General features: G+C 41.7%; 1 protein-coding gene across 2 annotated transcripts in view; it reads right to left on the reverse strand.

The window, feature by feature from the left end:
* Window positions 1-1,851: 1,851 nt before the first annotated feature.
* TFEB (transcription factor EB) overlaps window positions 1,852-24,465 on the reverse strand; it is a 45,903-nt gene continuing 23,289 nt past the window's right edge. Inside the window, exons 2-9 of one of the 2 annotated variants that reach the window (XM_075264319.1) lie at window positions 14,939-15,155; window positions 12,807-13,061; window positions 9,892-9,972; window positions 9,679-9,799; window positions 7,864-7,920; window positions 7,631-7,706; window positions 6,005-6,152; window positions 1,852-5,864 (exon numbers count right to left, since the gene is read on the reverse strand). In XM_075264319.1, the coding sequence (XP_075120420.1) occupies window positions 5,490-5,864; window positions 6,005-6,152; window positions 7,631-7,706; window positions 7,864-7,920; window positions 9,679-9,799; window positions 9,892-9,972; window positions 12,807-13,061; window positions 14,939-15,127 (1,302 nt within the window). In that variant the 5' untranslated portion in view covers window positions 15,128-15,155 and the 3' untranslated portion in view covers window positions 1,852-5,489. Of the gene's footprint in view, window positions 5,865-6,004; window positions 6,156-7,630; window positions 7,707-7,863; window positions 7,921-9,678; window positions 9,800-9,891; window positions 9,973-12,806; window positions 13,062-14,938; window positions 15,156-24,465 lie in introns of both variants that reach the window. The other variant, XM_075264318.1, reaches the window with a different exon arrangement.

Below are 24,465 nucleotides of genomic sequence, written 5' to 3' on the forward strand. Positions count from 1 at the left end.
TGTGTCTGTCTATCACCGTGCATAATTTCCCTCAGAACTCAGAGGTGTATACTATATTGACCCAGCAATTTCTCTATATTTGTGTTTTGAAGGACGTGCCGCACATCCTCATGGGTTAAACAGGTGACATTTACTGGAGAATTTACTTTCCCCGTAATCATGTTGATGGCTATTGGATTTTCTTAGTAAACACAGTAGAGGAGAAGGCCTGTTATTTTTAAGATGATCCACATTGTCAGTCTTTTTTTCTAATTATTTATGTAATTGAAGAATAATTTTAGATTATTATTTTCTTCTTTTTTTTTTTTTTTTTTTGAGGGAAGGTTGTAATAATACCATACTGGGGATTGTATGACATTTTGATCACTTTTTATTCCATTTTTTGTGGGAAGGTAAAATGACCAAAAAAAGGGCTGTTCAGTCATTTACATTTATTTTACAGTGTTCCTGTAACTTTAAAGGGATTCTACCATTAATAAACTTTTTTTTTCTAGGTAACACGTCGGAATAGCCTTTAGAAAGGCTATTCGTCTCCTACCTTTGGAAGTGATCTCCGCCGCGCCGTTCGTTTGAAATAACGGTTTGTACCGGTATGATAATTAGTTCTCTCGCAGCGATGAGGTCGGGCGTCCCCATTGCTGCTCGAAAACCGACTCCATCGCCGCCTCTGTCTTCTTCTGCATCCTCCCCTTCCTTCTTCGGCTTGATGTCGGACGCCTGCGCAGTACGCTCTGTTCGGCAAACCTGCGGTGTCGGCACTATGGCCGCGGGCATGTGCAGTACGTTCGGCGAAGTTCGCCGAACAGAGCGTACTACGCAGACGTCCGACGTCAAGCCAAAGAAGGAAGGGGAGGATGCAAAAGAAGATAGAGGTGGCGCTGAAGTCGGTCTTCGAGCAGCAATGGGGACGCCCCCATCGCTGCGAGAAAACTAACGAGCATACTGGTACAAACCGGTATTTCAAACGAACGGCGCGGCGGAGAGCACTTCCAAAGGTAGGAGACGAATAGCCTTTCTAAAGGCTATTCCGACGTGATACCTAGAAAAAAAAGTTTTTTAATGGTAGAATCCCTTTAATCCCTTCCCGCTACAGCCACTTTTCGATTTTCGTTTTTGACATCCCGCCTTCCAAGAACCATAACTTTATAAAATGTTTTCATTCACAAAGCTATTTCAGCACTTCATTTTAGCGAGACAAGTTAGACTTTGTAGGGATACCATTTAATATTTGGTAGGATGTACTGGAAAAAAGAAAAAAAAAAAAATCAGAATAGGGTGGTATTGAAGGAAAACTGCATTTGTGCAAAACGCATTCGGCTCCTGGCTGACATATGAACAGAGCAGCGGACGCAAGCTTGCCATGTGGAAGCCGTCCTGCAATAACAAAAGTACAGAGCCGATGGGGAATTAAACCAATGCTAGCGATCAAAAGTTCACTATGGTGGCTGTTCTAAATGGAAAAAAATCGAAATGGATGAATTGGCATTTTGCCTCCATAAAATTGGAATTGATCAAAACTTCACGTTAGAGTCCTAGATATAAAGAGATCATAAGGAAGAGGGCTGTATGGTAAATTTTATATTCTGTATTTCTACATTCTAAATCGGTCGGCCCCTAACCTCCTTTTTTCAAACTTAACAGCCATAAATTTGATCCTTATATTTTAATCCCTCAATCAATATATATATAACGTTGCAATTTCAACTATTTTTGCAAACATATCATTCATAGTACCAAATGAATAAATTAAAATATGGACATTTATGAAAATCAATGACACAGCCGGTCATATTTTCTTATTAAATACGCCAACATCTACGGTACTTTCTGCAGTATTTCTTTAATACAAGCAGCACCCTCTGGTGGTTTTTGTTTGAAAGTAATGGGAAGTAAAATTACAGGAGAAAAACAGATTACACAGTTGCATTGTGAATGGACGCACACATCAAGCAGAATCCAGTTCTTTATCAAAATTAATATGTGATTCAGTTAAGTAATGAAAAAAAAAACAACACACAGAGTTTAAGGGTACAGAAGACCTGGGAGGGGGCCCTCAGTGAAGGAGAGGGGCTTCTCCAATAATAGAATAGTTCTTCATTTACAGTAGACACTAGGGTGACAGTGATGGCAGTAAAATCTACAAGACTCTATGAATTGCCAAGTGGATTACAAGTATACAATATATTGCTTTTATTACCAATAGCAAGAAGCACAAATCCAGTGCTGTCCAGTGGCAGAAGATATTCCCAGAGGATGTCCAGTAGTGGTGCTCATCTGTGCATGGCCTCAGGATTATAGTGGTTACAATCAGGCTAATCTATAGCACTTAATACCCATACTAGGTGACTAATACAGATAAGAGTCTTCAGAATTATGACACAACTTGCCTATAGTAAGACCATGTAGGACTGTATCCTAAACGTTATACTTTATAGTCCTCCATAAAACCTTACTGAAATTATTCTGAATTCTTTTGTTATAAAGCCAATAGCTATAAAGAAAAATCAGCAGTAGTAAGGGCCCTTTACACAGGCATATGCTTGGGCGAAATAAGCGCAATTGACATATATAACACTTTGACAAGCGGATTCACACTGCACGGGGAGAGAACGTTTGCTACAGCCCCATACAATTCCAATGGAGTCACAGCATATCCCCCTGCTTACATGTGAGATGTGCTACAGGCCAGAGGGCATTGGATCAGAGAACTATTAAATATTTGCTAGCTTCTTGGCTGACCACGGCCCTATTTACATTGGGCAATGACCGGGAAAGAGCATTATGTTGACCAATGACTTGTGTAAAGACTCTCTAAAGTCTATCTAGTTCAACATATTATTTTGCAGCGTTGATCCAGAAGATGACAACAAAACCTCCTATGGCCATTAACCAATATCCCTCATTTCAGGTGAAACATTCCTTGGCAGACAAGCGATCTGAGGGCACATACTCGCATAACTAACTATATTCATAAACTTTTAAAATATAAATTTGAGCCCTAAATCAGAGAAGTGCTCCAAATCCGATGGACATCCAGGGGACAGGCATTGAGATAATCAAGACCTATAAGTACCTGGGTGTGTTCCTCAATAATAAGATGGACTGGGCTGATCACCTGGATACACTGCACAGAAAGGGCCACAGCAGGATCTACCTGCTCAGGAAGCTGAGGGCCTTTGGAGTCCAGGGGGCACTTCTTAGAGCCTTTCTCAACTCGGTGGTAGCATCAGCCATCTTCTTCAGTGTGTCTTCTTGGCCTGGTGGGGGAGTAGCATACCAGCCAGGGACAGAAATAGACTTGATAGGTTGGTTAGAAAGGCCAGATCTGTCCTGGGGAGCCCCCTGGACCCAGTACAGGTGGTTGGTAACAGAAGGACACTGTCCGTGATGAGCTCCATGCTGAAGAACAACTCCCATCCCATGTATGTGACTGTGACAGAACTGGACAGTACTGTCAGTGACCGACTGCTTTACCCCAAGTGTGAGAAGGAGCGGTATCGGAGGTCCTTCCTCCCAACTGTGGTCAGGCTGTATAATCAACATCAGACTAAGCGAAGATCACTCCGCACAGAGAACTAAATGATCCTGAAGTCTTTCTTTTTCTTTAGTTGCTATGACTCCTAGTATCTTTTCTATCTGATATCCTGAGCTCGCATGTGTTCTTTCTTGTAATATATTACTGTATTATCCATGCTGCTGTAATACACTTAATTTCCCCATGGTGGGACTATTAACGGATTATCATATCTTATTGCTAAAATTCTGATCCAGAAGCCCTGTCACCAAAAAAGATGAAGTTTTGAGAGAGTATGGTATATCATATACAGGTTGGCAATTTGTATCACCTGTTGAATACTTGTCTGTCTAACAGCTATCTCTTCCAAAAGCTACATAACTATGCATGCTCAGCTCAGATAAGCATGCATGTATTCTACGGCAAGAGAGGAAAAATCCAACTGCCTAGCGCTTATTTATGAGAGATATGAGGCCTCAATGCACATGAGATGGTCACCCAAGCTCACATTAGTCTAATGGGTATGGCTAGCTGTACAGGCAGAGTTTCGTATCACTAGGCTATTAACAAACAAGATCTCTTTATGTGCACAAGGTCTGAAAACACAGTAAACTAAAAGACGGCAATTACACTTTATACAACTGTTGGTTGAATACATGTCCGCCAACAGCTATTCCTCCCAACCACCAACCCATGACTGAGAGCACGTGTCTTCTCAGTGGAGAGAGGGGAATATGCCATTAACAGACCCCTTTGGAGGTGGCTCATCTCCTGTGAGAACAAAGAATCAGGCATGTTGAAATTCCTTCTTTTCCTGTAACTTTTGCCTTTAAGTAAGAGTTTGGATATCCCATACACATTAGATGATCAGACGGTCTCCCCAAAATGAGCGGGTTCAGCCATCTCCCTACTAGTGCATATAGCCGCCTTTCACAACTAACTTGGCAAACACTCACAGATGCCGATCTGCACTTGCATGCATTAGGAAGAAAATATTTTAGCAAACACCCATAAAGACAAGAACATGCTGTTCTGAGAGTATTACAACATTGTATAGTCAAATAGAAACATCAAGGCACCTGTAACCCTGAGCACTTACACAATCCCAGCAGATACTTATTAACTAGTTACAATACAAAAGTGGTCATGAAAAAGGCTGACAAGGCTTATATTGCTTAATATAGACCCTGGCAAAGGAGGATTCTGGTCATCTATTTGCTTAGCAAAGACCATGTATACATACACACCATTGACATTCTGATGACCTATACAGCGTGACAAAGCTGCAATGTTTGCACTCTCTACAATCATACACATGCTCACACTATGCTAATAAGTCTTAGTTACATCCTTCATGTAGAATTACCAAGTCCAGTCTTCGAGTACAGCCACGCATTGTAGTAAGTGCATTCGGCCTAACCTTCTGCTGGCCACAAATCATTTACAACACGTTGCCGATAACACCAAGCTGGGGATTTAACCACAGGTGGTCGGTTGCCAAAGTGCACGATGGTACCCTTAATTTATAACAACACTCATTCTGACCAGAATCCATGCACACAGGTCCTGCTCTGTTCAACATGTAAAGGCACTTTGGTTTTTTTGGCATATCTCAGAAAAGTCAGAGGCAGTGATAAATCTGTTATCTAAAATAAAATGGCACTAAGGTACAAGTGATGGCGCTTATCCATGCAGGCTTCCAGTAACTGGGTACTTTCTAGAATGAAGATGGGTAGAGAAGTGAATAAAGGTTCTCCATATAACTTTACATGGTCACAGCTATGAAGAATCCATCAAGGCCAAGATTTTCGGGATTACCAGTACAGTTTCAGTATAGCCGCACATAAAGGTTGTGCATATTATTTGTGACCTTCTGGCTGTCCCATAAATAAGGCATTTCATACAATTGTGTTTGAGTTGTCACAGTCCATTTACACTACAGGGTAGCAAAGGTTTCCACTCCTGGCTTCTAATGTCACAGGCCATCTACCTCATCAATGCTGAAGCTGCTTCGTCTGCTACTGGCTTTTGAAGTGCCAGGAGAAAGGGTTGAGAGGAGAGGGTCACAGGTCATCATGGGGTCTGAACTTAGCATAGTGTCCTCCATCAGCATGAGGTCTAGCTCTGTCCTAGAGAGAGCAGGAAATGAGGTGTCTGCACAGGCACTGCTTTGGTAACCAATTCCTGACGAAGAAAAGTCCATTTGTTGTTGGTATGGTCCCTGCTGTGGGACTGTAAGTTGCTGCGAAACAATAGGCATTGCTTCAGGTTCCTGCTTGACTGCCTCAGTGTTCATATTTCGAGGAGAACTTGTGGGAATGCCGTGCGCCTGTGCCTGCAATTCCAGTTCCTGTAATTTTGAAGAAATAATAATGAATAAGAATATTTTGCCAGGCACGCAAGCCTGTAAATGCCGCAAGCGCATGGTTAACAACCAATATACTGCCTCTCTATAGCAAAGTGACTTATGAGACAAGCTAAACAAGTCACCTGGATCCGAAGCCACAGCTGTTTATTGGCTTGTTCTAGTTGTTTGGAGTGACTTTCTAGATCACGGCTCCGTAGCTGCTCCTTCTGCATGTGTTTGATATACTCCACCGATGCCTTTAGGATGGTGCCTTTATTCCAGCGGGTATCACTGCTTAGAACATGAGAAGAGATTTATAATCATTATGTTCGTCCATACAATATTACGCTCAATGCATGAAAGTGTTACTTTTATATTTTATGGACTACAAACCATGAATACCTTATAATAAGGTTAAGGGGATATCGTCACTCCATAGGGAGAGACCATTATATAGGTGTGTGGAGTCTTATTAAGCCATGAGCGCTCCACTGCAAAGGAACATGGGAAGAATATGCAAATCTGACTTCCATGCAGCCTCTTTTTTTCAGGGACACAAAGTTCTGCATTTACGACTTTGTGTCCGTGCAAAAAAAATGGTTACCAGGCGAAGAGGCTGCATAAGGACACCGGTGGTTTCCTCTTAAAGCGCATTCAAATGAGTTGGCTTTAAAGCTGACCGCCAGCAAGCCGTCCCATGTCCAGTTTCTCCGGGGTTTAAGAAGGAAACCCCTGGACGGACAGTGACGATAGTGTGAATGCCACCTAACATTATACTTGAATAAAAGCAGATTTATTACTTTAGAGGTTAAATCTACAAACTGTATTATCACCTATAATTGTAACACTGTAAAAGTTCATTCACATCACATTTTCTGCATTTATCTGTTTAACATTTGTAATGTTTGCCAATGGCAGACAACAGAATGAACACCTGGTTGCAGCACACAGCTAAACTCTACCGCACCACACCGGGAAGAGCCTGCCCTGCCAGCACACGACATTATTAGAGTTTCCTTTTCATTATTAGAGTCATTATTAGAGTTTCAGTGTCATAATACAGTAAAAGTTTACAGGGCCTGACTGTACCTCAATATCTCTCTGTAGGTTTCCATCAAAACTAATTTTTTATGTTTCCTTTTAAAATTATACAAATCTAGCAAAATTAAAATTACAGGTTATTTCACTGGATATCTTGTGTATAAAACAATTCTCCCAAAGATGCAATGCTTATTGTCGGAAGGTGCCAATCACACGAAAATCAGTGGATTTAGATGACTTATCTTAAAAGGCCATGGAGAAGGAAGGAAAGCTGTGCCTTGTGTATAATTGTCTAGTTGTTACCATTTAACAAGAGTCTGTCAGCAGGAAATGGGTATGAAGCTAATGAGAGTACCTTGTAGGGCTGCTTTTGCACATTCCAAAGATGCCTTTCTTATTCTGGATTGCAGCTCCATTTTCACAAAAATCAGTTTTTTATTATCATGTAAATTAGCTGAAAAGGGCTTTAGGGGTGTTTCTTCTCCTGCCAGGGCTTCACTCTCTCCTCTAGATAACCGCCCGCAATGGGGGGTGGAGTTGGCCAGCAGGTGTGGGGGTGATTAAAATACTACAAAAATATTACTGATGTGCTAGCATTATATGTCCAAAAATATTGCCAGGGTGCTTTTATGTATGTATTTACTAATATTCCCAAATGTAACCTTCTAAACCTCTGAAACCAGTTTCTGCAGGAAATTGAATCTTTTTCGTTCTATTATGTAACATACAGGTCATTTGTCTTTGGGATTAAAGTGCCCAGCTCCTTTATCCGATCGTTGATGTTAAATCGCCGTCTTCTTTCAACTGTAACAGACAAGATTGAACAAAAATGAATGATAATGAATAAGTAAAGCTTTTCCTCAGTTTGTTTTTTATTACAATTATACTCCAAAGTAAAGTGTTAGCTAAATGCTCAGCAATTGGTATGCAGAGAACTGTAGTTTTCATTGCTAGGACTTACTCATATTATGTGTGTCCTTCTTCTGGCGTTCACGTACTAGGGCGCGATTCTCAGCATCTGTAAACAGAGAACATTCAGCATAGTACAAGAGTCAACTATGAAGCTGCAGATGTTTGGTTCAACAGTGCAACAGTAATGTAACGTATGTGGCCCCCTCCAAGATGTGGTCTTGTTTGAGACTTAAAGGAGATGTTCCACTAGAGCTATTTTAACCCCTTCTTATCACAGCCATTTTTTTTCATTTTTACTCTCCACTTTCCAAAAGCCATACCTTTTTTTATTTTTCCATTCACGCAGCCATATGAGGGCTTAAGTTTTGAAGGATAAACTCTACTTTGTAATGGTATAATTTAATATTATGTACTGTGAAGCTGGAAAAAAAATTCAGAATGGGGGTGGAGCTGGAGAAAAACTGCAAAGAGGTTAAACAGCCAGAAAATGGCAGTTCGGCTTTTCGTATTTTTTTTTTTTTTTTTGCCTATGACATTCACCATATGAGAAAATTATTTTTCAAAGTTTTTAGACCAGGCGTTTTCAGACACAGGGATACGTAATGTGCGTGTATTTTACATTTTTATAAGTGTTTTAGGGAAAGGGTGGGATGATTTCAATTTTTATTACTTTCATGTTTAGACCATCTAAGGGTCTTGAACCCCAGGGGAACATGATTACTAATACAGTGCATAGCAGTACATAGTAAAATATCCAGACTTCAATAGACTCCCAGCTGTCATAGCAATGGCTTGACACTCCCGTATCTTGATTTGGGGCTGGCTCCCGAGCACCTGCCATATTTATATACTTGACATTCATTTTTAGTTTATTTTTTACTTTTTTAATGTACAAACATAACAAAAAAGTGTAAGATTTGATTTGGTGTGTAGAAAGAAATTCTCGACTTGACTTCTCCCCATCACTTATTATGTCCCTATGTGATTTTGCTTTGACTGGATGGGGTGTATTTTTAAATGGCATAATTTGGGGTAATGGCATAAAAAAGAAGTAATGCCACAATTGGTTTTTACAATATCCACCCCTTTTTTACATTATTTATTCGTCTCACTAGTTGACTTGAACATGCAGTTGCTTGATTACATAATACACAGCACTCCTCATGTAGTCTAACATATTGTACCTGTCAGTATTACACTGACAAGCAACCTATTAGGTTTTGCCTCTGACAGGACCTAGTAGGCTTCATGGCAGAGCATCAGTAAGCTGTGATGACATGAGAGTTCATAGTGACAAATTTGCAAATGCCAGCAGCGTCTACAGGGTTAAATATCAAAGACTGAAACTACCTCTAATATTAGCTACTTCAAGTGTCTACAGACTGCCTATAGATTCTGTTCTGTAAGAAACTGATGAACATGTATGTGAAGGTGATTGCCAAGTAGTGGACATCCGTACATAAATTACTGCCCTCTTTTACTAACAGCCAGGAATGGTGAAAACTCAGATCACAGATGTGTAATTTCTAAAGGGCCGTAGTCCTTGTAGGCCACAGTACTGACAAAATCAAGAGCCCATTATTTAATGCCTACTGCTCTCATCTGTCACAAGATGAGAACAATGGACATTAAATGACAGAGCCTCCTCCATCTGTCCGCATCTATCCCAATGCAAAAAATATGACTGAAGCTTTCTTCTGTCATGCTTGTTACCTTTTCTGACATCAGCTATTTGTAGGAGATGGGGGTGATATGGTGTAGACTATAGCATCAAATAAGACAAACTTCGTTCTTACATGATGGAATATCTATGGCTCTGGTAAATATGTACGTACAGTTTTAGATGTATACACTAGGAAAGTACCTGTTAGCTCTCTCTTTATAGGTAAGTCGGCTGGACAGGAATTGCTGGTGACACCAACAACAGTATCACTAAGACGTGAATTATCACTATACAAGCCCAAATGACTGCTGGAAAATGGCAGCTGCAAACAAAAGAAATAAGAATAATGATGAGAAAACATATGGACTATATATACAAGATAGCAAATAACATCCATAAACACTTATAACATACCGTGTTTGGCATGGAAAGGGCAGGTTCTGTGTATACAAACATGTCATCTAGACCTATGATGTTATCAAGGACGTCATCCATCTAAAAAGAAGCAGCAACGATTAGTCACTGTGTATTACTTATGTATGTGCATCCAATGTGAAATACGTCAATAAATAAATACTTCCCCATCCGAAGCAATATCATTTCATATAATCATTCCAGCACATATAATCCCTATTATACAATATGTCGTTGACTGGGAAATCAGAAAGACATTTGAGGGATCCGCTAGAGTCTGCAAACTCCAGTAAACATTATTATGAATGAAAGATTGAATTTTCTTAGGGCAATGGGTAGGTCCATAACATAACAAGAACCTGAATTTTCTCTAAGTTATCATGAGGAGGAAGATTTTATTTGAGAATAAAAACAATGCTTTCTCAGCCTTTCCAATACTTGGTTCCCTATTACCGTATATACTGGAGTATAAGCCGACCTGAATATAAGCCGAGGCCCCTAAGTTTACCACAAAAAATGGGAAAACGTATTGACTCAAGTACAAGCCAAGGGGGGGGGGGGGGGGGGGGGAATGCAGCAGCTATTGGAAAATTGAAAAAATTTAAATAGATACCAATAAAATTACATTAACTGATTACCGATCTGTACATTAAGAATGAATTGCCAGGGCTGTAAATGCAGACAGATATAGGACAGGTATAGGACACATACAGGACCTGCTCCATAAGTTTCCGCTCTTCAATTTGGCCCGGACACGCAGCCGCAAAAGCAACGGCATCTATGTGTACGTGCCCATTGAAATGTAATAGTCCATAATTTTATCCACCATTGCAGATAAAAAGTCGGGTCATGTGTATTACAGTTAAGTAACTCCATGTGCCTCAGGTTAATAGCAGTTAACCTCATCATGTCCCTCACATTAACCCCCAGTGTCCCTAACATAAGGGTTACTGATATGTGAGAGACATGGAGGTAATAATCATTACATTAAACATTATTAAGGCACTTTATTACTACCTCCATATGTCTCACGTATTAGTAACCCTTATATGGGGCACACAGGGGTTAATGTGAGGGACATGATGGGGTTAACGGCTATTAATATGAGGCACATGGAGTTACTAAAACTAAATTAATAACCCCAAATGCCTGACATTAATAGGAATTGTAACCCCAGTATGTACTTGTGTGTTTTACTTTCACTTTACTGTATGAGCTCTCCTCTCCTCGATGCAGACACAGGAGCAGGGACCTGCCGCCTCCTGGGCTTACATCTCTCTTACTAGTGAAGGGGGGAGTGTCCTATATCATTACTGTAGCAACCACTGAAGGACACTCCCCCTTCACTTAACTTATGCAGGTCCTTGCAGTCCTGTGCCGAGTTGGACCCTGACTCGAGTATAAGCAGAGGGGGATTTTTCAGCATAAAAGCTGTGCTGAAAAAGGCGGCTTATACTTGAGTATACGTGGTAGTTTATTTTTAGTTTGTATTATATATTTTTAAATATAAAGATTGGTTTCTTTGTAACTTTTTATTATTTGTTTATTTATTTTGTGTGTTTTTACTATGTGTGGGTTTTTTGATCTTCACTTTTTACATATCCCACAAGGGAACTTGAAGCTGGGATCTCACATCTCTTGTGCAGTGTACTGCGATACATAGTACTGCAGAACATTGCACAGTTTTTCCTATTGGAACTATGCATAGGCAGTCAAGTGGCCCCTTGGAAACTGCAGTCTTATCACAGATGGTCCGAGGAGCAATGTGATGGGGATGGTGGGGAGTGATCTTGCCTCCAGACCCCCTGGATGCAGTGATTGCTATTGAGTCAGAGTATCTTCTGTAACAAAGCCGTATATCTGTAACGCAGACATGGTGCTGACAGTTCTTGCACCTTGTTTGCTCAACCCTTTTCTTTAAAAATTTAATAAACATACAGTTGAAAAAAAAAAGTTTTTTTTTTTTTGTTTTTTTTTTTTTATTAAAATTAGATTTTTCTCAGCAGCAAGATTGCACTTTGGTTGTCACTAACTGACAACCAGGGACTGCTCCAGTTTAGTGAGGGCCACTTTGTGGTGTAACTCATGCATTGGAAGTGAAAGCTGCCACAGCAAATAGCACCTACTATTGGGTAGTTTGTGTTTTTTTGCTGTAGCACACCTACTGGAATCTCTGTAATTCTTACTTTGTGCTGTACTCTCACTCCCATACAATATAATTCCCCTTTATGCCCCCCATATCTGTGAGGGCAAAAGGGAGCGTTATGTTATGTGCCCACACTGACTGTTAGCTCCCTGGCCCATTACCAGCACAGTGCTTCCATCTAAACTGATGGAAGTGCTTCTTGTGGACTCAGTGGTCCCCCAGGTGCTATGGTCCCGTACAATTGCCTGCGTTCGCTGAGTGCTGACACCGGTCCTGCCTGCAACAGCATATAAGTGTTTTAGAAGTGATTGAATGCATATTATTGTATTATTTATTTTGTACTTATTCTGCTTACAGCCCCAGAATTACCCCAGAATTTTGTTGGTTGCTACTGGAAACCTTGTATGTTTGAAACATGTAAATGTGGTGTTTTTATTGTCTTTGTTTTAAGAAACTTCCTAAAGGTTTATACAGGTGCTAAGTCACCACTACAAGCTAATGTAGGTTTACTCTCCGCTAGCAATGGCACAGATAGCTGGTGCTACATTAGGAATACTCAGATTTCAGCATGAAGAATTGTAAAAGTAGCTCTGAATGATAATACAGAGTGTAACTCAGGATAAACAAAAGATAAGTAATAAAATATATTTACAAAATTAGACTTTTTTTTTTTTTTATAGATTTGCTCTATACGTACATATAATGGTGTTAACACTAGCTTTAGGCATATACAATTCAATAGATATAGTAAGTGTCTCATATCACTCACTTCTCTTTCTGTGTTGGAGCACAAGTTCATCCTGGCCATGGGACTGTTAGGTGCGCTGTTTCCTGCTGATGAAGAAAGGCGTGCTGGGCGGTGTGCAGGAGAAGATGGAGCAGGCGGGGGTTTGGGAGACAGTCTGAGTGGGTTTATTTGGGAGGCATATTTGTTTCCATAAGTGTCAGACAGGTAATCTCGAACCTTCTTGTCTCTAGACTGCTGCAAATGGTAAGAGGTTGGATTCTCCAGGTAGCTCTGAACCTGTGGTAGACAAAAGCTTTAGCAGTAAAGACCAGCATCTTGAAACAGTTCAATATAAATGCATGCTGTATGAAATATATACACGAGAGTAAATAATGTACACTATATATAGTTGAACACATGGAGCACATGGAGCACATGGTTTTAAAGTTTACAGCCAGAGCTGTGAAAATTGTAGGCCAAACCACCGACTCAGACTACTACCGTATATTTTTATACAGAGTGACTATTGACATCTTAATATAAAAAATTGAGAGTCTTCAGTAGTTGATACCTTTTTTAATGGCTAACTAAAATGATGACAGATTACAAGCTTTCGGGACTTCTTAGGTCCCTTCATCAGGCATAGATACTGAAGACTCTCAATTTTTTATATTTCATATCCACTGGCTAACACGGTACAAAGATATTTTTCTTTATTGACAGCTTCAAAACTAGCTGCCAGCCATGGTCAGATAGGAGCAATCTCCAATAATTCTGGAAAAAGCCAGTGATTTCGATAATGTAAGGGAGCAACAGAACTCAATAAAAGAGGCTTCTATGCCCCCTGAGACAGTATAGTCATAACCCTTAGATGACAGCAGACAAAATAAGAGTAGGAAGAGGGAAAAGATTCATATGGTCAAGAAAAAGAAGAATGGTCTGGAAGAAATGGTCGTCTGTATCAGTTTGATACAGGAGCCTTACATTTGTAACATTTATATGATAATACATAACACATTATACAACTAACATTTCTGAACTTTACTGAATTATGAAAGTGAAATACACAACAAGCTATGCATAACTAGTTATACAATACAATAATTGAATTGTCCATTTTGTACTAAGGGACTTCTGAGGCCTGTGACTGACTGCAGGGGTCCCCTGCCACAAATAGCTGGGGGATCTATATACAGATAAACTAAGCTGGATACAGGGGGAGGTAAGCACTGGTTTTTATGTTAATGGCCCGACTTACAGTAGTATTACATAATATTTAAAAAAAAAAAAAAAAAACTAACAACCCCCTCATTTTTTTTTTTTACCTTGCTGGACAACCCCTATAAAATGTCATAGGGATCGAAATAATATTCTCTAAAATTTCTGTTTTTAGACAAAACAATAAAAGTGTTTTTCAGAAGCACACTATGGGTATGTTCACACAGAGGAAAAGGTTTCGGAAACCTTTTCCGCTTTGTGAACATTCTGCGCAGCTAGCTGCGACCGGATGCCAATGCAGCATCGGCATTCCGTCGCGGCATTCCGCTCCTGTTTAGGCCGGAATGATTGGGCCTAAACAGGAGCGTGTCTCGAGCCACGGAATCCACGGCAAGATAGGGCATCTCCCTTCTTTTTTCCGCTACTAGCTAGTGGAAAATAAAAAGCAAGTGGCTCCCATTGAAGTTAATGGGAGCCGTTTTGCAGGCAGATTTTGAGACGGATTCCGCATCAAAATCCGCCTGCAAAAAACTCCACGTGAACTAGCCCTAAGATTTTTTTGCTTTGGATTTAATGGCATGTTGTGATTTTACCTATTATATTGTATATCACAAATACTGGCTTGTGACTGGCTTATACAGCTTCAGTTATATGACCTTACTTATTAAAAGTTGGATGGACCATTGTACCAAATAAGCCCTTTTATCTCTTGTGACCCCCTATAGCCTCGTAGATTGCAAGCTCTTATGAGCAGGGCTCTCACGCCTACTGTTTGATATGTTAATTGTTTGTCACATTGTAATGTCATATATTGCCTGTTCATATACCCTCTGATTTGTAAAGTGGTGTGGAATATGTTGACCCTATATAAATGAAATTACTATTATTATAGAGCTGCAGTGGATTTTTACAATGGGCTTCACTCTTACATTAAATTTCACTTAGACAAATGTTACCTTCAAGACTTCGACAGGGACTGGTGGTGGAGCCTGAAATGAAGCAGGTGTGTTGATGGCAGGCGAGGCAGTGGAAGGCATTACGTGATGCTGCATAAAATGTTGCTGCAGTTGTATTCGTTCACGTTGCTCTTCCTGCTGAGCTTGTTCCTTCATCAGCTGCATACGAAGTCCAATTCTAGATGCCATGATGGAAGATCGGTTGTCTTTATGTCCCCTACAAGAAATATTATACCATAATATATGTGAAAAAGTTTTGTCATTATACTTTTCCAGCAAATCAAAATTCAGTGTAAGAGTAAAACCGTAGCACACAGAGACGCGTATTGGCTGAACTTGCAGACTTTGATGGGTTTATGGTATTTTGCGTTTCATATACAGTTATTGAGATTGAAAAATGATGCAGTTCCATCAAGTATAACTTCTAATACTATAGCATTGATCCAGAAGAAGACCAAACTCCTATGAGGTGGATGCCGATGATCCTATACAAGGAATACATCTTTCCTGACATCAAGTATGGCAACCAAAATACATCCCTAGATCCGCCTCCCGATCTACAAAAATCCAATTCCCAAAACCTGTAGTTCAATTAATTATGATCCTCAAAGCCGTTTGATGTTAGATAAACACCTTGGCCTTTATTAATGCTGACTTAGACCTGCTGGGGTAGGACATTGCATATTCAACTACTCCAACTTTAAAGAACCCTTCCCTACAGAAGTACCTACACCAACTTGTCCTCCACCTGAAAAGTATGTCCCCTATTTCTTTGTACAGAACAAATATATTTATATATGTGCTACCTAGAGTAGTTTAGAAATCCTTCTGTAACCGTTGCCATCAGTATGTTTGACAACAATAAGGTTGTGGAGGTCTTGAGACAGCTCACTGGTTTTACCCATCATGAGAAATTTCTTATGTGGCACCTTGGTAACAGAGGCACCTTTTTATAGGACCATCTGTTAAACCAGCTGATATTTATCATTATTATTATTCAATATTTTGACTAATTTTTACTGATAGATTTCAGCCGGTCTCAGGACTTTCCATGGCTTTTTGCACTTCTCTTTCTTCAAGTGTCATTCCTCATTATTACAGATAACTTAATTTCTGCACATCCATGGTCTGATTTCTTTGCCTTTGTGGATTGGATGGGTTGTTACTAGAGATGAGCGAACACTAAAATGTTCGAGGTTCGAAATTCGATTCGAACAGCCGCTCACTGTTCGAGTGTTCGAATGGGTTTCGAACCCCATTATAGTCTATGGGGAACATAAACTCGTTAAGGGGGAAACCCAAATTCGTGTCTGGAGGGTCACCAAGTCCACTATGACACCCCAGGAAATGATACCAACACCCTGGAATGACACTGGGACAGCAGGGGAAGCATGTCTGGGGGCATAAAAGTCACTTTATTTCATGGAAATCCCTGTCAGTTTGCGATTTTCGCAAGCTAACTTTTCCCCATAGAAATGCATTGGCCAGTGCTGATTGGCCAGAGTACGGAACTCGACCAATCAGCGCTGGCTCTGCTGGAGGAGGCGGAGTCTAAGATAGCTCCACACCAGTCTCCATTCAGGTCCGACCTTAGACTCCGCCTCCTCCGGCAGAGCCAGCGCTGATTGGCCGAAGGCTGGCCAATGCATTCCTATGCGAATGCAGACTTAGCAGTGCTGAGTCAGTTTTGCTCAACTACACATCTGATGCACACTCGGCACTGCTACATCAGATGTAGCAATCTGATGTAGCAGAGCCGAGGGTGCACTAGAACCCCTGTGCAAACTCAGTTCACGCTAATAGAATGCATTGGCCAGCGCTGATTGGCCAATGCATTCTATTAGCCCGATGAAGTAGAGCTGAATGTGTGTGCTAAGCACACACATTCAGCACTGCTTCATCAAGCCAATACAATGCATTAGCCAGTGCTGATTGGCCAGAGTACGGAATTCGGCCAATCAGCGCTGGCCAATGCATTCTATTAGCCCGATGAAGTAGAGCTGAATGTGTGTGCTAAGCACACACATTCAGCACTGCTTCATCAAGCCAATACAATGCATTAGCCAGTGCTGATTGGCCAGAGTACGGAATTCGGCCAATCAGCGCTGGCTCTGCTGGAGGAGGCGGAGTCTAAGGTCGCTCCACACCAGTCTCCATTCAGGTCCGACCTTAGACTCCGCCTCCTCCGGCAGAGCCAGCGCTGATTGGCCGAAGGCTGGCCAATGCATTCCTATGCGAATGCAGACTTAGCAGTGCTGAGTCAGTTTTGCTCAACTACACATCTGATGCACACTCGGCACTGCTACATCAGATGTAGCAATCTGATGTAGCAGAGCCGAGGGTGCACTAGAACCCCTGTGCAAACTCAGTTCACGCTAATAGAATGCATTGGCCAGCGCTGATTGGCCAATGCATTCTATTAGCCCGATGAAGTAGAGCTGAATGTGTGTGCTAAGCACACACATTCAGCACTGCTTCATCAAGCCAATACAATGCATTAGCCAGTGCTGATTGGCCAGAGTACGGAATTCGGCCAATCAGCGCTGGCCAATGCATTCTATTAGCCCGATGAAGTAGAGCTGAATGTGTGTGCTAAGCACACACATTCAGCTCTACTTCATCGGGCTAATAGAATGCATTGGCCAGCGCTGATTGGCCAGAGTACGGAACTCGACCAATCAGCGCTGGCTCTGCTGGAGGAGGCGGAGTCTAAGGTCGGACCTGAATGGAGACTGGTGTGGAGCGATCTTAGACTCCGCCTCCTCCAGCAGAGCCAGCGCTGATTGGCCGAATTCCGTACTCTGGCCAATCAGCACTGGCTAATGCATTGTATTGGCGTGATGAAGCAGTGCTGAATGTGTGTGCTTAGCACACACATTCAGCTCTACTTCATCGGGCTAATAGAATGCATTGGCCAGCGCTGATTGGCCGAATTCCGTACTCTGGCCAATCAGTGCTGGCCAATGCATTCTATTAGCTTGATGAAGCAGAGTGTGCACAAGGGTTCAAGCGCACCCTCGGCTCTGATGTAGGAGAGCCGAGGGTGCACTTGAACCCTTGTGCACCCTCAGCTCTGCTACATCAGAGCCGAGGGTGCGCTTGAACCCTTGTGCACACTCTGCTTCATCAAGCTAATAGAATGCATTGGCCAGCGCTGATTGGCCAATGTATTCTATTAGCCTGATGAAGTAGAGCTGAATGTGTGTGCTAAGCACACACATTCAGCTCTACTTCATCGGGCTAATAGAATGCATTGGCCAGCGCTGATTGGCCAGAGTACGGAACTCGACCAATCAGCGCTGGCTCTGCTGGAGGAGGCGGAGTCTAAGATCGCTCCACACCAGTCTCCATTCAGGTCCGACCTTAGACTCCGCCTCCTCCAGCAGAGCCAGCGCTGATTGGCCGAATTCCGTACTCTGGCCAATCAGCACTGGCTAATGCATTGTATTGGCGTGATGAAGCAGTGCTGAATGTGTGTGCTTAGCACACACATTCAGCTCTACTTCATCGGGCTAATAGAATGCATTGGCCAGCGCTGATTGGCCGAATTCCGTACTCTGGCCAATCAGTGCTGGCCAATGCATTCTATTAGCTTGATGAAGCAGAGTGTGCACAAGGGTTCAAGCGCACCCTCGGCTCTGATGTAGGAGAGCCGAGGGTGCACTTGAACCCTTGTGCACCCTCAGCTCTGCTACATCAGAGCCGAGGGTGCGCTTGAACCCTTGTGCACACTCTGCTTCATCAAGCTAATAGAATGCATTGGCCAGCGCTGATTGGCCAATGTATTCTATTAGCCTGATGAAGTAGAGCTGAATGTGTGTGCTAAGCACACACATTCAGCTCTACTTCATCGGGCTAATAGAATGCATTGGCCAGCGCTGATTGGCCAGAGTACGGAACTCGACCAATCAGCGCTGGCTCTGCTGGAGGAGGCGGAGTCTAAGATCGCTCCACACCAGTCTCCATTCAGGTCCGACCTTAGACTCCGCCTCCTCCAGCAGAGCCAGCGCTGATTGGCCGAATTCCGTACTCTGGCCAATCAGCACTGGCTAATGCATTGTATTGGCTTGATGAAGCAGTGCTGAATGTGTGTGCTTAGCACACACATTCAGCTCTACTTCATCGGGCTAATAGAATGCATTGGCCAATCAGCGCTGGCCAATGCATTCTATTAGCGTGAACTGAGTTTGCACAGGGGTTCTAGTGCACCCTCGGCTCTGCTACATCAGATTGCTACATCTGATGTAGCAGTGCCGAGTGTGCATCAGATGTGTAGTTGAGCAAAACTGACTCAGCACTGCTAAGTCTCTGCATTCGCATAGGAATGCATTGGCCAGCCTTCGGCCAATCAGCGCTGGCTCTGCCGGAGGAGGCGGAGTCTAAGGTCGGACCTGAATGGAGACTGGTGTGGAGCGATCTTAGACTCCGCCTCCTCCAGCAGAGCCAGCGCTGATTGGTCGAGTTCCGTACTCTGGCCAATCAGCGCTGGCCAATGCATTCTATTAGCCCGATGAAGTAGAGCTGAATGTGTGTGCTTAGCACACACATTCAGCTCTACTTCATCAGGCTAATAGAATACATTGGCCAATCAGCGCTGGCCAATGCATTCTATTAGCTTGATGAAGCAGAGTGTGCACAAGGGTTCAAGCGCACCCTCGGCTCTGATGTAGCAGAGCTGAGGGTGCACAAGGGTTCAAGTGCACCCTCGGCTCTCCTACATCAGAGCCGAGGGTGCGCTTGAACCCTTGTGCAGCCTCGGCTCTGCTACATCAGAGCCGAGGGTGCGCTTGAACCCTTGTGCACACTCTGCTTCATCAAGCTAATAGAATGCATTGGCCAGCACTGATTGGCCAGAGTACGGAATTCGGCCAATCAGCGCTGGCCAATGCATCCCTATGGGAAAAAGTTTATCTCACAAAAATCACAATTACACACCCGATAGAGCCCCAAAAAGTTATTTTTAATAACATTCCCCCCTAAATAAAGGTTATCCCTAGCTATCCCTGCCTGTACAGCTATCCCTGTCTCATAGTCACAAAGTTCACATTCTCATATGACCCGGATTTGAAATCCACTATTCGTCTAAAATGGAGGTCACCTGATTTCGGCAGCCAATGACTTTTTCCAATTTTTTTCAATGCCCCCAGTGTCGTAGTTCCTGTCCCACCTCCCCTGCGCTGTTATTGGTGCAAAAAAGGCGCCAGGGAAGGTGGGAGGGGAATCGAATTTTGGCGCACTTTACCACGTGGTGTTCGATTCGATTCGAACATGGCGAACACCCTGATATCCGATCGAACATGTGTTCGATAGAACACTGTTCGCTCATCTCTAGTTGTTACCGATATCTGGTGAGAATTTCATATCAATAGCTAATTTAGAAAAATATTTACTTAGAAAATTGGTGACATGAAATGTTCAATACTTGTTTCACCAACTGTATATGTTTATATACATTAAATAGTTACACATTTATGCACACATCCATTTATAATATATTTATATATATATATATATATATATACACACAAACACACATATATATGATGTGTATCTCTTTATACACATCTATATCTATATATATATATATATATATATATATATACACACTATATATATATATTATATTTATATAGTATATACTGTAAGTATATGCATGTGTATCTGTATATACATTGACTGAGAATCACACAATATCGTCTCATGACACACTTGCCTATAAGGCTGTATTCACACAGTGTGATGAAAAATAAAAAAAAAGAGCATGTGTTTTTATCAGAAACCCATACATGATTTTTAAAGCATGCAGCTTTCACTGCATAATGCCAATGATAAAGCATTCACATGTCGTTCACCTACATCATTTTTCTACTACTCATGGAGGAATTCCAGTCTGATGGAGACAGGAGTGCCTCTAACCACTGCTGTGAACCAGGAGCTGGCTTGTCTGGAGATCAGGACCAGCCCTCACTTCCTCCTGACTAAAGTCCTCACTGACTTCCTTCCTCCTCACTTCTCTGGCAGTCTATAAAATTCCATCAGTGATGACATCACGCTCATGGTGGGTGTGGCTGAAGTCATGTGTGCAATGAAAAGCACATGATCAGGACCAGTAAGGAAGTGCTGGTCACTCATTTCTGCAAAATGGTAGGAACTTTTTATTTGGTAAAAATTAGAAACATTCATATCACCACATTTTTTGTCAATGTGTAAAAAAAAAAATCTTTTGGAAAGCCCCTTTAAGTGTATGGATGACTTTAGTGTATTTAAATGTCAGAAGTACTGGTGTGCTGACTCATTGTGTTCAGTGCAGCATAAACACAATCTACATGCAAGAGTCAGCAGAGGACAACCATATCTGCTGGCTCATATAGCCAAACAAACTATTCAGTATAGACTGACAGGATGCACAAGCATTGTGGATACACCACATCCTAGGTTATATGTTTCCAGTTCAGTTTCTTTTCAACTCCTCCAAGTAAACAGCATTAAAATTTGGAGGGGAAAATCATCAGAACTTCTAATTTCTAAACCTACAGAGCCCCTACACCCCTTTTGAATAATAATAATACACAAAGTATTATTAACACAAACATCAATAAGGAAATATACGCACCCTTTAAAGGGATTCTATCATTAGAAAAACGTTTTGATATAATAGCATGCTGGTATAGCCTTTAAAAAGGCTATTCTACTCCTATCTCTCATTCTCTTGTGCTCCCCCCGTTTCTGTATAAAAACATTTCTTCTGATATACAAATTATGGTCACGGAGCACAGCGGGTGTTCTCTCTGTGCTCCAAGCACTCCAGTGTCATCAACTGCTCACGTCCCTTAGTGCCTCTTGTTCACTCCCCCCTGCATCTTCTCCTCGTCTTCAGCCTTGTGTAGGTGTCAGACGCTACCCTATATGCAGTTGAAAGGGTGTAACAGACCACTGCAAAATGGCCGATGGAGCATGCGCAGTCAGCTCTGCCCGAACCATATAGCGCAGCATCAAATGTCTACACAAGGCTGAAGACGATGCAGGGGGGAGTCTACAGGAAGCACTAAGGGGTGGCAAATAGTTGATGACTCTGGTGTGCTCGGAGCCCCCTGTGCTCCCTGAGCATTATTTGCATATGAGAAGAAACCCCGGAAAGCACAAGAGAATGAGAAGTAGGAGTAGAAAAGCCGAAAGGCTATTCCAATGTGCCATTACTTCAAAACATCATTTTCTACTAATAGAATCCCTTTAATAAATGCAGAAGATGGAGACTTGTGTCAAAATGAATATTTCATAGTATCCAATACATATTGTACAATGGTACCAATTCATAAGAAGAAGTATATAAAATAAATATTGTATAAAAAATATTCAATTAGAGAGCGTTCACACTTCCGCCCCTGTTCGCCCGCCGGGTGTCCATCCTATTCCCCAGAGAAACTGGACAGGAGACGGCTTCCCAGTTTTAAAACCCATTCATTTTGAATGGGTTTTAAAAGCAAACCGCCAGTGTCCGTATGTGGCCTCTCTGCGGGGAAACCGTTTTTGCATGTGTCCAGCCAAAAAAACCCAAAACGGTTTCCCCATGGAGAGTCCGCATACGGACACGAGAAGTTTGTTTTTAAAACCCATTCAATTAAATGGGTTTTAAAACTCTTCGAGGGGAAGCCGTCCCCTGTCCAGTTTCTCTGAGAAATAGGACGGAGACCTGGCAGGTGGACAAGGGCATAAGTGTGAACGCACCCTAAGAATCATGTCACTTCAGGCTGTGAACTGTTGAATATACAATACAATAACAATACAATATAATAACTGTTGAACATACAATAATTGAACATCCCACAAACTTTAGAGATCAGTGACCTTATAGTAGCAAACAAGGCACAAGTCTCCATCTCAGAGTATAGCGGCAGCTCTACAAGATACTGATAAGTTTTTTCCTACTGACAGACTCCCATTTGCTGCCTACATAGGTTGTTTGTTTTCTATACTTCTAATTGCCTGACCACTAAAAATTCCATAAGGTCCTAAGGATCTACATTATTCTAACCATATTCACATGACATATAATATGTATATCCAATATCTACCCTACTTATAATGAAGATTATATAGTCTTTACAAATTGATCAGTATTAGATAAAGCATAAACACTGGAGATAAAAATGGAGGCAGATTCGGCCACAGGGGCAAACCACGTGCCGTTCTGTGTCAGCCTTTACAGATAGTGCGCATGTAGTGTTTCACCTAATACTGTATATAAGTACGGTATATCAGTCACAATAGAGTATAATAGAAATTGTGACAGACATCTGAGAGAGATCCAGTGCAGAAATTCATAGTAAGGGTTTTTATAGCTGTCATACATTATGATCTGATAAGTTCACACATCTGATATACAAGATACTGAAAGGAAATTACAAAATATGCACAAAGTATAGTATACATTTCCCTTTTCGAGAATTTATGTCTCTTATTATAAGTCATTCTACTTTGCAATATCTTCTGAGGAGTTTTTCATACAGGTTCTTATGAGGAGAGTAGAATTTCCAAACCAGACAAAGAAAGAACTTGTGAAAAAAAACTTCAATCATGCAGGAAGTTTGAAAACTGTTATAGTCATTATTTATTAATTAATAATAATAATAATAATAATAATAATAATAATAATAAACCCTATTTACACAGATCAAGAAATACTCACTATCACTACCCATTTGCAGGACTGATATGGATTGTAACATTGTAGATGAGGTTGGCCCATCAACTCCGATATCCCTACAGAAACATAAGGCTGATGCAAACTGCCTCATTTCAAGGTAAAAAAAATTCCTTCATGATGTCACATTTATGTAAATAGTATGAAAATTACTAGTATGGCAATTCTACAATCCTCATAGGAATCCAGATGAAAAGATCCTGGATCAATTTGTCATTTCCAAAAACCTAAAACCTTTAAAGTTTTTCCTTTCAGCAAAAGCATCCACACCCTTCTTGAAGTTGCACAATGAATTCAATCTTTGGCACTGGGTTCCACAGTCTCACTGCTCTTACAGTAAAGAATCCCTGTCTTTGATGCCTAGGTGTAAAATCATCATTAGGGCTAGTTCACATGGGGGCAGGTGGGGCGGATTTTGGCACCGGGAGTGACGCAGGGAGCCGCGTCACTCTCGGGTCAAAACCTGCCTGCCACGACCGTCACGGTCGCGGCTTCCCCTTCCGTTATCAGCGAGCGCGGCTTCCGCCTGAAGATAGGGCAGCTCACTTCTTTTTTCTGCTATCAGCAACATGCCGATAGCGGAAAAAAGAACGCTAGTGGTCTCCATAGACCACCATTGTATGGAGGTGGATTTTGAGGAGAAATCCGCTGTCAAAATCTGCCTCCTTGCCCCCATGTGAACTAGCCCTTAGAAAGGGCTTTGTTCTGTTCTTTCATGTATTTGCACATTATGCTTAGATCTGTCCATAGCAGTCTTTGCTCTAAATGGAAAAACCAAGATTGTTAATGGTCACTGTATTCCAATCCACCCATTGCCCTAGTTATG

This window comes from Leptodactylus fuscus, chromosome 2 (assembly GCF_031893055.1).
Source record: "Leptodactylus fuscus isolate aLepFus1 chromosome 2, aLepFus1.hap2, whole genome shotgun sequence".
In the NCBI taxonomy this organism is placed as follows: domain Eukaryota; kingdom Metazoa; phylum Chordata; class Amphibia; order Anura; family Leptodactylidae; genus Leptodactylus; species Leptodactylus fuscus.